The 18,316-nt window shown below is 45.9% G+C and overlaps 1 protein-coding gene across 1 annotated transcript in view; it reads left to right on the plus strand.

The window, feature by feature from the left end:
* The window catches only part of syn3 (synapsin III), a gene marked incomplete at its 3' end in the record, with an annotated part of 90,921 nt that overhangs the window by 13,060 nt on the left and 59,545 nt on the right, over nucleotides 1-18,316 (plus strand). Inside the window, exons 3-4 of the mRNA XM_079294290.1 lie at nucleotides 2,519-2,576; nucleotides 10,829-10,920. Coding sequence (XP_079150416.1) covers nucleotides 2,519-2,576; nucleotides 10,829-10,920 — 150 coding nt within the window. The remainder of the gene's footprint in view (nucleotides 1-2,518; nucleotides 2,577-10,828; nucleotides 10,921-18,316) is intronic.

Below are 18,316 nucleotides of genomic sequence, written 5' to 3' on the forward strand. Positions count from 1 at the left end.
CAATAAAAGCTCTCGGCCTGTCTTCGCCCTCCGTTTTAGCCTGTTCCAACAGACTTGCGTTGCTAGGTAGCAGCGAGGGTCCATGTTTACTTCCTCGTCAGCTGATTCACATCCACTGCACCCGGAAGTAAACCGTGAACTGCTGAAGTGAAGGGTGTCCGTCCGTCCGTCCGTCCGTCCGTCCGTCCGCTGCCCGTCTTGGGGTTGACTTTCCTCCTGAGCATTCCTGCAGAGAGCCTGAGGTCTCTGGGGAGACGCTGCTCCGTTCTGACAGGCTTGGCCTCCAGCAATGACCGATGCACAATAGCAGCACACAGCACTGAGGCAAAGTCTCCAGGAGCATCACCACCACCACCACCACCGACAATCCCTCCTTTTCTATCTCTCCTTCTCTCTCGCTCTCTCTCCCTCCCTCTCTCGGGCTTGTGAGACGTTTGGCCAAGAAGCTGTCAGTCTGTCTGCTCTCTGTTCTGAATGATATGAGCGTCCGATCGCTCCATTCCGGCCCCTCTCTGGCAAACAGTTTGGTTCTTCATGTACGTAGCAGAGTGTTCTGTGACGTCTGGTAGCCCTGAGCCACATGAAGACGCTTTAATGTATTGTCTCAGGAAGCCCACACAGCGTTGAACATCACACGGGCAAAAAGAAGCAGAAATTATTCTTGAGGCAGCTACTTCCAGCCCACCATACATCACCTGCCCAGCACCACACAGCACACAGACAGTTTGTGACCAGCTGTCGAACGTATCGGGAGTTTTCCCTCAAGAGTTGGAGACCAAAAAACAGGTTGAAAGGCAGCGAGACGTTTGTCAGGTGGACACAAACCAGTCCTGCTCAGGACCTGTTTTATTTCTATGCCGTGGATATATATATATATATATATATATATATATATGTGTCTGCGCCAGCCCGCATCTATTAGTTTTTACCCATGAATTTATACAAATGTCAGTGTTTAAACCCCCCCCCCCCCAAGGCTTAAGGCCTTTAAGGTAATAACTACACTGCTCGTCTTATTATGATGAAACTGTTTCCTGTTGGTGGGAACCTTGCTGTCTTCATTGGAGAAAACGAGCTAAACCAACACATTGGGAATTTAATCTTCCTGTAAAAAATATGCATTCCAGCACAGGAAATCTCCTTTGTGCACATAACAGTATTAGCACAACACCAAGCTTAGCATAGTAGATATAAATAGAAGCATAGATAACTGTAAAAAAAACAACTAAAAACCCTTCTGGTTTTGGCAACATACATGACTCGTAAGCTTCCTTTTCGTGGGACACAAAAGAAGGAACATCCATTCTCGTGGTAAATAAAGGAATTCAGCTCCACGGTGTTTATACAGCCGGCGTGTGCACGAGAGCTCAGACCGAATGTTTACATTTGCACAGACACGTAAAGCCCGGCAGCATATACATTAAATTGATCGTTCGGTTGTGACGATGCCTTGAAACGCATACCAGTCATTTGTAGCCAGTGGGCCTGGGGTAGTATTTAGGTCAGTCGAAGATTCGCGGCTTCCTAAATTACAGAGAACGAGACGGCGAGAGACCTGAACCAGCTGGGAGACGTTTAGAACGAGATCCCCTCCGTGTGCTGGAATGACCGATAACGAACGGGCTTAAAGGGACGGACACGGCGACGTGGAAAACATCGAGGAGGTCTGAGGAGGCAAAAATGAAGTGTTTTTGGTGCGCTCCAAATCCCAAACAGCCTGTCCCAGTAACCGAAGGGCCTCCAGCCTGGAGCCCTCCGACAGATTGTTAACTGTCCCACGTCTGCAAGGGGTGAGAGTTCACCGCCGAGCCCGACGGAGCACTGGGACGCAGCATGGCTGTAACCTACAAAAAGCCCAATAATCCGGAACCTAAACAGGCTCTCTGTTTTACAGTATTTAAGTCTGTCAAAGGAACATGCAGCTCAAGTAAGAGCGAGGGAATACGTTCAGTCGAAGTGCTTCTCCGAATAAGACCTCATTTCCCATAAACCCTGTTGCATTGTAAGGATCTAGAAGGCTTCTATTGACTCCTTTCTAGAGTTGTGTGATCGTTAGACGGCTCCAGTGTGAAGCAGAATATAGAAATATCAATTCAATGTAGCCACCAAAACGTCATCTTGATTGCGCTCTCCTCACAACACTCTTATTTCATGAGTTACTCTTTGCCGAGAGATTCTGTTCACTCGAAGCCCCGCATGGTCAGATTCCGTAATTATGGAAAAGGTGAGTCATTATTTTGCCCGCTCACAAGGTATTTTGGAAGGTCTGTTGAGATTTCAGCTCTCCTTCGATCAAATAAACAACGGATATTTTAAGGTTGTTTTGACCGTCCGGAGCACATGCAGCGGAGGGTCCACATGTTGAAGCACACGGGTCCTATTCACTGCAATACGCTCATTGATACAGTTCAAATGGTCTCCATCTGCAGATTATCAATGAAATTGGTCTCGCACAATGTATGAAATATATCACTTCTTTTGTCAATTCCTTGATGGCTTGTCTTCTGTTTCTTTGCAGGGCGAAGTATTTTCGAGGGAAGAAACTGAACGGAGAGTATGAGATCCGGGTGGAGCAGGTATGCTGCATTTAACCTAAATTCTGCCTGTTTAGATATTCAAATGAATCATTTAAAAGCTGCATTTAATGAAATAACATTGTGGGTGACCTTCCGTTTGTAGCCTGCCACTCAATTTGAAATGATGTAATTGGCTGAATTACACCTTTTTAATGAGATAGTTAGCTGTGAAAGTGCAGCAATACAGAGAGCCAATCTGGCCGAAGAGCCAATCAGTGAACGAGCACTGCACTAGTATAGATACTGCCCCTCTGTGATGAGTCTCCTTATAATACAAGCTACTTGAAATATTGTTATCCATTTGAACTTTACCTTAAAAGAAAAGTTTGACATTTCGGGAAATATGCTCATCGAACGTCCAGCCAAATTAGACGAGAATATGTCTGTGGGAGTTAATAGCCAGGGGTTGATCAGCTTAGCTTAGCTTAGCATAGCATAGCGTTAAGACTGGAAATGCATGGGGGAAACAGCTCTACCCAAAGTATTAAAATTCGCCTCCTAGCACCTCCGAAGCACACTAACTGACACGTTATGTCTCGGACTGAAGTGTAAAAAAACCTGATACTGCTCTGCATTTTCCCCCCACCTCCAGTCTTTATGCTAAGCTAGGCTTAGCCAATCCCTTCACAGAGACATGTATCAATCTTCTTCAGACAAGAAGCATGCGTTTCCCCAAACGTCAAAGCGTTCATTTAAAGTAGCCCGATTATTAACTCGACACAGTAGTGCCGATATTACGTACCGTATGCACAGAACTTTGTGTCCAGACACGCGGCATTTACAGTGTGCACATAACATCTAATTTACCTCAAATAGCTGAAACAGCTTTACATCTGCAAGCCATTGTTGCGCCGGGAGCCGTCTTTGAAAAGGAGTGGTGGGTTCTGTGTTCACGAGGGAAGGGAAAAAAGCTGGACCGGTGATTTTACAGCCTGTTTGCTCAACTCTCTACTGATGTGGTCACATCCATTCTGGAGCGGGATGGGCTGGAGTAAGAGGCGAGATTTTTCTATGAAATCTACATGGGAAAAAAAATGTATATTTTGGTGTCCCAATAAGAATGTGGCGGAGTTAATTAGGCCACTTAAGTTGATACCCCCCCAAAGTAAAATCTCACCCATTGCTCCCACTGTGACCTACTTGGATCTCTTTGGACCCTCCGCTCTTTTCACAAGTCGCCCACTACTTTCCTTCAGCAGCCAGCCTCTTCGTAGGCGGTTTGTGCGCCTCGCTGAGAGCCTCGGGACGAAGGAAACGCGATCTCTGTGTGAACAGTTAGCGACGCGCTGAGACGAACCTTTTCAGGGGGGATGACAGTAAAAGCAGAGAGACCCACTGCACGTCCTACCAGCTAACAGTTTGACCAACAATAATCAGTTCAAACTTGCTGAACCAGCGCTCCCAAACCAACATAACTCTCCTCTGGCTTACTTGCTGCCATATAAGGTTCCATCTTCAGAGTCCAGCGCAGACTCTCCACGGCATGTGATGCTGCAGCAGGGAGGGGAGAGGGGAGAGAAAGAGGGAGCGCCTTTTGATTCTTCGATGCACCGTCTCTCATTCAGGCTGCCCGGCCACCTGCACCTTCCCCAAGCAAGTTCACGAGCCCCGTTGTTGTGGAGCGTTCCTTCTCATTGCCTTGTCACTTTGAAGGCACGTTTGGCAGACGTCTGAGGTCTCGTGTCCACCGGGACACCGATGCTCACACGGCAGCGCTGGTGGTTGTGCTTTGTGCTCCCGAGTGACGAATAAAAACAGGCTCCAATTCACCGCCTTTTTATTTTTTGGGGCGAAATGATGAATATATGTTCAGTAGCACTTCTGGATGAAAACATGCCAGGCGATCCTCACAGTTATGAGTATAACAGCCAGAGACTAGAGGGCCTCACATGTGACTTCTGAGTCAAATACATGACCAGAGCTGGGAGTTGTACATCTTTCACTCGGTCAGTTAATCCCTTGTGGGGTAAAAGGAGAGTCAATGTGCAGATGCATCAGGTCAGTGCTCATATATCACGAGCCTGTGACTCATGAGAAAACAGTGAAACTAAGACAGAAATAAATAAATACTGTCACACATACATACTGTCATAGGGACCTCTTTTTTTACCATGTTGTCATAATCCTAATCTGCAGTCGTGCTGGCAGGCTGATTTTGGGCACACAGCTACTGTCAATATGCACGCTAAACGTAGCCCAAATTGATATGATCAGAAAAATGCAAGATGGGGCCTTTTTAGAGTGCGACTGTAACTTTTACTGCCACAATGCCAAAAAACTCACTCTAACAGTAGCACACGTGGAAAGGGTTAAAAAGCCAGTGACTTGTAAAGTCAAAGTTAGCTATCGTTAGCCACCATAAACTGCTGGTCATGCAAAGGTGCATTTTATTGTTGGAGACAGTTCGCTGTAAGAGGAAAATCATCTTGTTTCTCCTGTTTAGAAGTCATGTAGTCTCCCTGGAAGAGTCGACCCCAGACGTGACGGAAGATTTATCTCTCAGCAGACTGTTAGTTGTTGATTTAGTTGTCGCCACATCACACTTGGACCCAGAACGTACTCGTCAACCTTGTGACCTCAAAATATATATGATCCTCAAGAAATAATACCAAATAATTCATCTAATCGTCTCCCCGCTCACCGAAGGCCGTCTCAGACACAACGGTCACTGTTCTCTGATACGACAACCGGTACACGGAAAAATGCCCACCGCTCTGACCGCTCTGACCGCTCTGACCGCTCTGACCGTCCTGCTGTGTTGATTTGAACGGGAATGCCCGTCCTACTCGGATTACGATGCCCTTAGATGTGGGCAGCATGGCGGCAGCGCCAAGCCGAGGGCCTCTGGAGCCGACATATTGTGCACCCTAAATTGCCGTCCTGCTTTTCATGACTCATACTTCTCAAAAATGTCAAACACAAATGTCCCCCAGCTGCGATCGAAGCTGATCACAAACACGATGACAGCCAGCCAACAAACTGACTGTTTGCCACCAGCAATCCCTGCACAGCCATAAACACGGCAATTTACACAATTTGGACAAATTAGGCAGTTCAATTTGAAAGGGCCCGTTGTTTGTGAAAGAACAAGAGGCGGTTCTTCGGACCGTGTGTGGTTTGGGTCGGGCAGGGCGACATCTGCTCGGAAGGCATGTGACCTCAGCGCTGTCCACGCTCCTTTCTGCTCCGGTCATGGCAGCTCACAGGCAGTTGGCTTTGTTATCCGAACCATCCTTTTTTTTTTTTTTTTTTTTGGGCTGGTATTCGGCCATGACACGGGGCATCTGGGCAGAACTTTGCCAAGGCGAACGATATGGTTCAGTACTCGCTGCAGATGTTTTGACCGGTCCAGCTGCTGCGTGTAACATCTGTCTCTCTCTACGTTTAGTGCCTCAATGAATTATTCCGCTGTTGTACAAGGTGGTAGTGATTAGCGGCAAATAATCCCCCCGTGGTGCACATGAATGGTCCGCTGTACTTCAGCCCTCTCAACTGCACCAGTGTGTGTGTGTGTGTGTGTGTGACTCAACTGAGCTTATCAAGAGGTCAACTACAGGTGGTCAACACAAACGTAGCTGCCCTGCAGGCTCAAATCACCACAGTCTGTTCTCAGTCAACATTTGTACACAGGACTGAGTAGCTCGTCCAACTCTCATGCGTCAATTTAACACTTTCCAGTGAGCATTCGTTGCTCTCTGGGAGTCAAGTAACAGCTACTTCTGTGCAACATTTTATCTTGAGAAGTTGTCCATCCAGGTCTCGGTGGGTCAAGGTTTTGACCCATTGAAGCTAAAGAGTTGAGGCAGTAAAAGAAGCACATTGTGTCACGGAACATTTCTATTTCTGGATAAAAGGAAACTACAACAAGAGGCTCCAGCTGGGCTACAACGATTTTATCAACAGCTTTTCCACTTTGGTCTTCCACTCGGGAGCAGAAATACAAGGAAAGGGATAACTGTATTAATGGAACAAGGTCAGTGTTAAAAGGAGAACAGTTATGAGAACATCTATTTTCTTATTTTACATTCATGGACTCCTCGAAATACCTCCCTCTGTGATTAGATGTCCTCTTTTTCATAATCACAATAAAGTATGCTTTCTTATACTTTTAATATTTTCTATGATTCATTTTCAATGTATATTATGTATAAATTCACCGCAGCACAACATTTCTGTGCTGGTATATTCCCATCTAATCTTAAATGATCCAGAATGTCAGTTTAACTAACACTTCGACTGCTTTCATTGCTCATACGTCAACGTTTCGGTATCTTTCACGGGCTTAGACATGGACTGTCATGTCTAAGATTTACAAGTTGTCTTCCCAGAACTCGTTGCACAATGTAGCTGAAGTGCAGCTTGACCCATCCTTCCAAGCTCTTATTGCTAAAGGACAAAGGATCCTGTGTGCAATTTGACTCGTGACCAAAACAAAAGGCACTTTAACCACCTGAACCTCAGCGACACATGTTGGTCCAAATCTAAAAATACTCGCAAAGGTTCCAGAGGAGTCATGCGGTGTTTACTGTACTGTCCACATGGCTTGGCAGAATGCTCGCAGCACTGCAGGGATGAATGAGGCTCGCCTGTAAATGTCTGCCGCTAAGCTAAACCAGCGCCTTACACTCAGGCGGCAACCTTTGGTTCTGAAAAGTGATGCGGAAGTGCCTCAAACCTGCATTCTCTCTAATGTCCATCAGGGGGCGACTCCTCTGGTTGTATAGAAGTCTATTAGAAAATGACTCTACTTCTCTCTTGATTTATTGCCTCAGTAAACATTGTAAACATGAGTTTATGGTCTCAATCTCTAGTTTCAAGTCTTCTTCAATACAGCATGATGTTCATTTCGTAAACTATGGTTAATTTAGAGTCAAACAGACTGTGCTTTAGGGCGTGGCTACTTTATGATTGACAGGTCGCTACCACAGCGTTGTCCGGTCTCTGAGTTGTTGTCTAACAGCTTTATCCCTTTCACAGTGTGTCTTTAGTTCATGAGAGTTGATAGTAACATTTTACCAAAAGATGTCTCTTTCAGCGTCTTAGCTTCACCCTCTGTATTCTACATTTCTAGTTTGCTCGGATTACTGTAAATGGACAAGTTATCAGTGAGCAATGACTGGCAGGAACTCAGACAACCGAAGAACGAGTTCAGTAAGGAGCAAACGTACCGCCCTCCCTGATTCTGCTCCTCCTAACAGATTAGCTGAGAGCTATTCTTAATTCAGCCTGAATGCGGCTCAACAAGCTCTGGAGGCAGTTGCCCCCATGTATCACTTCCTGTTTTCCTTTCCCAGGGCGAGAGCTGCTCCGATAAAAGCGCCTGAATGCGTTACCGCGACGGTAACCATGGTGCGGTGAAAAAGCCTCCTGTCCTGGCTTCTGGGCCTGTGCCCCGCACCAGCCGCTTCATCCATTACCGCCCAATGACAGTGGTTGTTCGCACTCCTCTCACCCAGAACCAGCCAATCAGAGGTGACGTGGAGCGGCCCGCGGCCCTTGCCAAAACGTCGCCCACTCTCTGGTTTTATCAGGTTGCCGCAAAAGTCAACGTAGGCCCCGGTGTTGTTTTGGATGGGATTTGTTTCGGAGATGCAGTGATGGAGGATGTGTGTGTGTGTGTGTGTGTGTGTTAGAGCGCGCGGTCCTGTTTAGCGAGGCGTGTGCTGCTGAGCACACAGATGTTTCTTTCAGAGAAGGGCCGAGAAAAGGAAAGGAGCCAAGTGGATGTCCTTGCAGCGCGTTGAGTGTGAGTGGCGCCTCGTTGTCCCTTTCTTAAATACGATTACGGCATTTCCTCGCCCCCCTGCTCTTCCTCAGAGAGTGCAACACAGTAATTAGAAGTGGTCGGTGTTGTTGTTTGTTTCTTCTCTTGGCAAAAAAACCCAACAAAACCCCAGTTTCATTATGTTGGCACATTCTTTTCAGAAGCAACTCACTCCCCCATACAGAGTTTACACGGGCTGTGGCGCTGCATGAAAGGGGAAATTATCTCTGAGGGAATATTGCTGATAATATTTCCTCTTTATGTGGATGAAAGGCTTTTGTAAAGCGTGGTTAAAGCAGGCTCAAGTGCTCATCACATTATGAGAACGTGTAGATAGCGAATTGACTTCACTCTCTATGCAAATTGGCAGGAGCCGGGTTGAGTAGAGGGTCAGCTGGAGGATTTGCATTCATCCCCATCCATGTTGGCGTGGTTCAGTTCAGTTTGAGGCTGATCTATAGAGCTAACCGTGCCCGGCGGTTGAAGTCGTCAAAGCACAGCAGCTCGCTGCAGGGGGGGGGGGGGGGTGTTGTCGCGAGGCCATCACAGCATCAGCTTATGATCAGCTGTCAAACATCAAATCACACAAATCATTTCATGTTAAGTTTCTTGAAGTTTCCAGTTTAGTTTCCTCAAAACACGTGACATCACCAGCAGAGCTGATGAACAAAGCTGCTCTCCTGGTCTAAGTTTGGCACTTCGATGGATGGCATCGTCATCTGATTTTGTTTCTCCTTTGAGCAACGTGTCGTCGTTACACACCGCAGCGTGAAGAGGGAGTCAGTGATTCTGGTCCATTGCTGACTCAGGTTTTAAAGCACTCACAGACAGATGAAATGCAGCCATGGCTTGTTATTGTTTTTGTGTAGCGTTGTTTGGTAGTCGATCCCACGTCATGCCAAATTACATTTTAGTTTTTCCACGCAGAGTCAGCAGGCTGCTTGTTTAGGGCCCATTACATCCTCTGCATTAGCGTCACTCCTCCTACTGAGACGTGACGTGAAGAGCTTCATGTCTGTGGTCAGCTGGCCGCTGTTGAGCATCCCTCTGACCTGAACCGTCCTCTGTGGGCCACGACCACAGTGGAGAGCAGCTTCCTAAGCATTCACTAAACTGTTGTTGTATTAGCAGCCACAAATGTAGACCTGTAGCCAATGGCCACGGCGATGCAGAATTCAATAACACTTCCTCAATTGTGGAAAAAAAGTATTTGCACTCCCTTGATGTGGAAACAGAGTAAATGTGCTAAACGGGATCTAGAAAGGCCTTTGCCGAATATATCGCATGACTGATGAGCTGTTTCTGCTGTCGTCTTCGTCTCCAGACAGCATGGAACATGGCCAATGCTGGCTGACATTAAAGAACAAGTACAGCCTTGTGTCGCTAATTGCATTCCTTTTATCACAGAAACACACCATCACAATGTCGCACCTGTTACACCGGTTGTTCATCATTTGCTAACATGCTGACATGCTGACAATTGCTAATTTTGCACCGAACCCGACGTACAGCTGAGGCTGATGGGTTTACCGTGTGTTTTGCAGCTATTTGGTCATAAAGCGTATTGTTACTTATTGCACGATAAGGTGAGTTTGAGGCGCCGCCGACATGTAACCACACCCAACGGTGATGTCACATTGTACTGACACGCCCTGCAGAAGTACACTCCTACAGCACTTTTCAGGTGAAGCCAAATTACTCTTATGAGTTACAGGAACTGTATTTTTTGACGATGTGTATTATAATACTTACAAAAATATGCCGGTTGAATTAAAAAAAAACCTCCAAAACAAAACCTATCCCTTTTATCAGGCGATGTATTAAGTAATCAACCTTTAGTTTAGAACACCACCATTAATGAGACGGAAGAAACGATCATTCCACGAATGCTAGATCTGGTCAGGAGCGTTAACATCAATAGAGCTTGAGACTACGGCGACAATCCTGAGCAGGAATATTGAGTTGTCCTTGTCCGTCTAGAAAAGTTCATTCCCAGAAGTCGACCGTCGCCCCTCCTTTCAAACATCTCTGGGAGTTTTGACTGAGTCGTTGGGTATCCGGGCTACGGCCTTTCACAAGGCTCTCCCTGTCCGGGAGGCCACCAGCTGGGGAGAACTTCATTCGCCTCCTCTCACCAACTCTCTGTGACTCGTCTTTTTCTCTCTGTTGTGCAAATGCACAAACGTAAAATGAAGTCAACCTGAAAGGATCTGTTGTCTGAACTGTCTTGGTGGCCAGAGGTACTTTTCCTGTCCTCTTTTCTTCTTCTTCTTTAAAAGAAAGCTGTCAAGTAAAAAGTGCTGGAGCTCCATCACATGGCTTTCACATGGCGCAAGAGAACATTTTTACTTTCACTTCATGAAGGTTTCTGTCAGAAAGACCTTTTTGTGCATCAGAGTACAGAGTCAGGGAGTTTAATTACTGGGGACAAACTTGACCTTTTACAGTATGGACGTACAATCAATTTCTTCTCCTTTGTGTTCCCCAGGCCGAGTTCTCAGAGATCAACCTGGCCTCCTACGTCAACTCGGGATGTATGGTGGACATGCAGGTCAACAAAGGCGGCACCAGAGTGGTCAGGTGAGAGAGAGAGAGAGAGAGAGAGAGAGAGAGAGAGAGAGAGAGAGAGAGAGAGAGAGAGAGAGAGCTGGTGTTGACGCATTTGCCCATGCAGTGTGTTTACCGCCTCGGTGAGCCTGCACAAAGACACTTCTCTTCTCTCGGGGGCATTGTGCGTGACCGTGTATATATATATATGACATCGCTTGCACTCAGATAAATCACAGCTGTAATGTGATTATGCCATGAGGGGAGAAGAGAAGAACACTACTTACCCTATCTTAATTAAGGTGGGAAACTTGTGTGACGGAGTCGGGTTGTTTCCACTTGTCACTTGTTTGGGGTCATTTGAGTGGATCTGAAATATAAAAAAGAAAGAAAATCCTCTTGCAGTGTTCTCTGGTCAGTGAGCAGCTCCTGCAGCAGTGGAGCTGGCTGTTTAAATAGACTGCTCTGTTATGTGATGTCGCCGCTCAAAGAGATCACTGATCATCAGCTGATCTGGGTGGAAAAGATGACTTCATGCCGCTGCCTTTTAACCTACATTATGAACGCCATTAGTACTTCAAAAACATTCTTTATTTACAAAACCAATTCACAACAATCTACATGTAACATAAAAGGGGTTGCTCATAGTGACGAAGCCACAGTAATTATTAACCGTCCCTGCAGTTTCCCCTCAGCTCTAAGGAGCGTTTAGCATCTTTAAGCTTATTGTTTTGGTTTTCTGGCTTCAACTTTACTGTTTCGCTTCACTCTCACCAGTATGTGTGTCCAGACCCAGCTCTCAAATAGTCTGTTACATTTTGCAGCTAACAAGCTCCGGCTTGGACATTTCCCTCAGGAGTTGGTGGAGACTGAGCTAAAAGGACTCTGATGAAGTGGACAGAAACATGGAGCATGCTAACATTAGCATGCTCCATATCAGCTGGATGTGTGAATCAAAAGGTGGTATGTCAATGTACAGCTTGTTTTCCGCTTTGGTCAAAAGATCAGTATAAGATCTGTGAACCCGTCGGCTAACGGCCCGACGCCGATTGCACGTCTGGGGGCAATGGGCGAAATTTCTGGGGTTCCATTGGAGCTAGCGGATGGGCCAAGACTTTCTCTTCCGTGCGCTGGTGATTGTTTACAGGTGGATTAGCAACTTACGCCGGAATGACGTTTGAGTCAAGAGAAGACGGATTGTTTACCAAGCAAGTAGCCAGTTTACATGCTAATTTAAAACCAATTAGAAGCCTAATCTCTGTCAGACGATAGGCGATGGGTTCTGCCTCTGCTGCTCTCCACACGGACTGTTTACCTGCATCAGCTCTCCTCGGACGACAAATGGAAACCAAATATATGACAAACGCAACTTATATTTTTGAATCATCTGCATTATTCAATGAAAGCTGTTCGTGCCGAGTTAGTTCGCTGACTCACACTTAGACCGTGGGCATGTAGTCGCACCCTAATCAGGAAGCATTGAAGCACCTTTCCTCAGCATTCAAAGGATTCTACCAGCTCTTATCATGGCTGCCACTAAAATACTTCGAGCCATTTCACTCAGTTAGGAACTTTCCTAAGCAAAAAAGACTATTTAACCGTGGAGAATAAAAGACATAGAGATGGATATTTTTGCTTCAACTTGCGGTGAATTGTGAAAATAGTTTACTTCTTTCTTCCCTTAAACCTGCAGCACAACCATCTTTTTCTTCTTGTCTGGTTGTTACAGCTCTGACCTCGACACCCAGCATGGCATCACCTGTCCCTGCTCGGAGAGTGATAATATTCACCATATCTGCTCCGACTCTCAACAGTCGACTAAATGTCTGCACGCCACCGAGCGTTGGGGAATAAACAGCTAATCTGTGTTTGGGCCTCGACTCCACGCGGAATCACGTCCTTATCGGCGTATTCGGCCTCAGTGTCAAATCAAGCGAGAGTAATGGCGGCGCGGGAGCTGACGTTACAGTGCGACCTGTTGTCAGAACGGACACACAGGACATTGTGCGAGTCGAGTCTTTATATTTATTTTGTTCTCTGCGACATTACCGTGATGATGGAGAAGCCAAATTGGCTGCAGATGGTCTCTTCTGTTCACGTTTGCTGCCAAACTGTTGTGGTTCAGCTTGTTGTTTACGTCTCTGAACTCGACAACAAATGGTGTCATGGTTGTGTGAACTGGTTCAAATCTCTCCTTGTCATAAAGTAGAGCGAATTGAAGCTAACTATTTTGTTGATAGCGGTGTGTTTTCATTCTCAGCCAGAATAATGTTGGTGATACACACAAGACGGACAAGACACTAGTTTCCCAAACACAAACCAAATGTCTGATTAGGTTATTGTGTGTGTGTGTGCGTGTATGAGTGAGATCTCGGGAGAGCTGCTCAAATGTGCAGCCGCACTGTGCGTTTAAAGCAGGTCCCTGTTCGTCGATAAGTTGACTAATCGCTTGTTTTGGTCTCAGTTGGCAAAGATTTTTATAGCCAATAAGTCACATTAAATGCTCTTTCTTTTTTTTCGTGCTGAATGACTTAATTCCAAGAAAGTCATGAGCACATCTCTGGTAAACAGATTCACAGCTGTGCTTTTAATAATAATAATAATAATAACTTTAATTTATATAGCGCCTTTCAGGGGACCCAAGGCCGCTTTACAGGAGTAACAGTTTAAACAGTTTTGTGTGATTCTTGGTGGAGAAACTCCGTTTTCAGAATGTGCGTACTCATGTTCTCCTAGAAGGAGCTATGGTCTGATATGGTAACGGAAACGTAGTGAGAGACTGAAGAAATTAGCATGATTTTCTACAAGCCTCAATTTTATTGTTTTTTTTCCATAGGAGGCATCATTTTATTACTCTCTGTCCTTTTCATTCGATCCTTTGTAGTGCATGTTTTAATGCAAGTGTTATGAACTGAATCGTTGCCGTTGATAGTGTAATTATTGACATCTCTGTCAGGGACAGGTACATGTGATGAATTAATGGGAATACCTCGGCTGCTCTGACTGTTGGACGACCTCACAATCAGTGGAGTTACACATCCTCTTTTCTGTTTTGTAATTCTTCTACAGCTCAAAAGACCTCATTCAAACAGATTATTATTATTATTATCATCTACGCGAGGAGGATCATGCGATAGGTCACGTGTGTGTGTGTGTGTGTGTGTGTGTGTGTGTCGGTGAGTGTGCACCTCTGTGTCTGTCCATAGCTAATTTCACATTCTGCTGCATCAAAATGCATGATATTTCGGGTGCCCAAGGACCAATGGCGGGTTGTTGAACTGATGAGCCAAAACGACCAAACACAAAGCTGCACGGTTCCAGCGCAGCACATCAAAAGTGGACTTTACATGCAATTTTTTGCAACCACCAAGCGTATGTGTGGCGCCATGTGGTGCAACGTGGCACGCACCGCTCAGCCTTCACAGTACAGCAGAGCGACGCGCCACGAGTTACAGTAGTTAATGGCGTGTTGTTGCATGCCGCACTGCTGTAGTCAGCCCTTTGGCTTACCCGCTTCCACGCTGCCAAAACCTCCAGCGAGCTGCTCGGCTCCAAGTGGGAACACTGGTCTGGCTGAAAGACGGACCACAGCGGCGCGATGGGCAGCGGCGCGATGGGCAGCGGCGCGATGGGCAGCGGCGCGATGGGCAGTGGCCCTGCCTCCTCCACTGTCCTCACAGAGCTCCCGGTGCGGTCAATAACACCCGCTGATTCATTAATGGCGATTAATGGCTTTATTGAGCTTGTTTCACTGTTGCACGCTCTGGAAGCGGTTTTGGGCGTCAGTGTGATGGCTAATAGTGGATGTGAGGAGGACTTTCAGCACAACAAACTCTAGCGTTCACTGAAAATAAACATGTATTACTCTTAGAGGACCTATTTAACACTAGCTGCTCTCATTATTGTACCTGTGAGGAAACCGATACCTTCACTAACACTGAATGTCAATGAAACGAGCTTAATTCAAGCCAAGCAAGCAGTTTTTGGCTGACAGCTCATATTGCTCACAAGGGGAAGGGCTGTTCATATGTAGATTGACAGCGACATGCACCAGCCAGTTCACGTGTCCTGACAATCGGACTGAACCGCCATTTTGTTTGACTTGTCTTAAATGTTCAACGATACACCGATTCGATCATTGCCGAGGCCGCGAGAGTCGCGTTCCCGTGCCCCACAGGTTTCAGATAGATTACGTTCGCAGATCCATGTCTGAATTGTTTTTTTTGTACTCTCCCATTAAATGTTCTGTCCTGAAAGCAGCCGGTCTGAGCCAGACGGGGCCGACCCTCTTTCCTCTCCAATCCCCACAGAACAAGACTCTCCTTTGGTTACCTCAGGTGACAATTCACTGCTGAGACCGCACAGAGTCGATTCACATACACGCACGCACATACACAAAAACAAGCCTAAACCCCCCCCCCCCCCCCCTCCCTTGACTCCTTTAAAAGCCCATTTTAATCAGTGAAGGAACCTAATACCTCAGACAGGTTCATCTTATTATCGGGCAAATGAATCCCGCTCAGTTCAGACATGGCTTTAGGAGGCCTGAGGGTGGATTCCTCATGGAGCGCTGTGACTGTAGGCCCGCTCCACCATCCCTGCTTCTGTAATACAGCCATGAATACAAATGGCCCCGCTTAACGACGCTCGTTTCCCCTCCCGTCATTTGGTGCTCCGTCACTCTTTGACCTTCGCTGCGTGGAGATGAACCCCGGAGTGCGATTGCAGCCGGACACGATCCAGAGCTTTGGCTGGCGCTGACCGGGGCCACCGCCCAGGATCTGAGGCGCTGCCAGCTCGCTGCGGAGCCGCCGGGCCCGGAGCCACAGCCACGACCACAGGGAGTCTTAGATCCAGGCCAGGGGACCACAGCATGAGGCTGGGCGACAGGCAGTCACTGTACACAGGATGGAGAGTTTCTCAGGGTAGGTCTATGCGTACGGCCCCAGATAGAAACGAAAGCACCGTAAAACCTGACTTTCAAATAGTGAAGTACAACATAAACATAACGGCGTTGCTTTAACTGAGTACGTTCATAAAGTTTTCATCAGAGGGCTTTTTCCAAAACTCACTCTGTCCACCTTTTGATCAAACTCGACTCAAACATTTTAATTTGTTCCCGACCGTCAGCCAAGTGGATCTCAATCCACCTTTTAAAAATAAACAAAATGTGGATTTTCGCAATAAATCAAGCGAACAGAGTTTTTTTTGGAAGCCCTCTAGTCTTTCCTTCTTGATGTTTATCATTTAACAAAAGCATACGACGTTTTCATTGGCAGAGGGCCAAAGCATGAATTAAAGCAAAGCCCAAAGGTCATGTCTTTGTTTAATATTTGACAGGACTTAACTTTTTCTGTTAAGTGCTCTGCTACACTGCTGCCTAAAGGCAATCCTTTTCACATGTGAATGATTGGATTTGCAGAAGTTATTCTATTATTATATTGCACAAGGCAACATTTTAATATAATAATACTGTGGCTTTGTTGGCCTTAAAGACAAAGTAAAGTTGCTTCAGAAAGAACTTCAGTCTCTGCGGAGTAAAGTACTTTGCCATTCGTGGGAAATATGCTGATTTGCTTTCTTTCCGAGAGTTGGATGAAAGGATTGATTCCCCTCTCATGTCTAGATTAGCTTAGCTTAGCACTGGAAGCTAAGCTACATTTTTAACACGATGTATCTCGTTCCTTTAATCTGCACAGAAAAATTAATTAGCATTTAGTTGTGTGGCGTTTCTATTTCTTCCCAGTTTATCCATCTGCAGCATGCTGTGGTCACACAGAAGAACAAGGAAGTACAGGGAAATTGTTATTATTCTGACTTGGGGGTGTGCACCAATTATTCCGAGATGGATCCTCCCTCTTGCTAACCTTGTAGCCGCATCATTTAAATAGCCTAAACTAGCAATGTCTGCAGTTACATATCTAGAGTAGTTTCGTTAATGACAACAAAGTGTGACATATTTCCAACTCATAATTCAGTGGAACGGACCAAGAAATTCTTACAGCACGCAACTCCCCCCCCCCCCCCCCTAAACCACAAATTGTCGTTTTTACAGTACTATTTACACTCAACAAAATAGATATGTGTTAATCTGTGAGCAATACTTGGCAAGTTTTTGAAATTTTGAGAAAGCTAGGCTTGCTCTTTCCTCCTTCTTTCAGTCACGATGCTAAGCTAGCTTCAGCCTCCCACCCCCAACTCAATACTGAACTCAAAGTATTGGTATCAAGCTTCTCATCTCCCAGAAAGAGAGCAAATTTCCATATTTCCCAAAATGTTGAACCTTTTGTTCTTCACACCATAAAAAACGTATTTTTTGTATGAGTTTTTTTGTTTTACTTTAGTGACTGTCATTGTAACAGGAAAGCACCGATTGTTTTTCTGAGGTGCATTTCCCTCCGATGACGGAGGGGCGGTTTGGCACAATGCACCATTGTGTACGATTGCTGTGCTGATCCTCGGCATGTACTGTTTGACAGTCGTTGCATTCCCGCCAAGTTCTACCCAGTTTATCCTTATCATCGGGAGACAGACTGATGGAAGGAAGATAAGACCCTTACCAGCCTTTGAGCCAGGCACGGGGCCGCTATAAAGACAAATGAGCCCTACAATTCAGACATCCCTGTGGAGCCCATTAGAAGGTCAGAGATTCTGTACAGTAAATGGATCTGGAGAACAAAATGGCAGCATATTGTCTTGTGTTTGAATAGTTTCCTGCTCTGGGAAGACTGATGAAAACATCCTGTTGGCACTGTTGTACAGTATATTGTATAATGGTGTTGCACAACTGTTTGGCTTGCAGTATATGTTTAACCAGACAGATATCAAGAGTTGTGACTTAAACACGCTTTGATTACCTGTCTTTGGCTAATCTTCATTCCTGGCTTTTACACATTTCTTTTGATGCATTAGGGGCAAGCTGTTGACACAAGAATGACATGTTATTACATTATAGAGTTGTTAAAGTGCACTTGATGCCGTGTTTGCGGTCACTTGAATACTCCTCTCCTACGCTACTTGTAGCTCTGTTTTGGTCTACACCAGTCCACCAAGGGAAATATCTGGCTCTTTAGCTGCTAGATGCTCCGCTGTGTGAACTAAATAGTTCTGCTATTTGGTGCAGGGCAAGTAGCATACAATGGGTTCATCTGAGCTCTGTTGTCTGGGAATTACACTGGTTAGAGCTTTTTAGACTCAACCCAAAAAGTCAAGTTGTGGGCTGTAAAAACCAAACCAAGGAGCTGCAAGATGCTAAATCGTGCTGTGGAGCTGAGGGAAGCTGCAGAGTCTGCTCATAATTCTCTGTGGGCTCATAGTAAGCGAACACTTTCATGTACACGTCATTACATCATTGATATGAAATGATGGATAGTAGCAGCTTGAAGTATTTGAATGCTTTGAGGCAAGCTACAGTTCCCTTTCTCTGACT

The sequence above is a fragment of the Melanostigma gelatinosum genome (assembly GCF_949748355.1).
Source record: "Melanostigma gelatinosum genome assembly, chromosome: 22".
NCBI lineage: Eukaryota > Metazoa > Chordata > Actinopteri > Perciformes > Zoarcidae > Melanostigma > Melanostigma gelatinosum.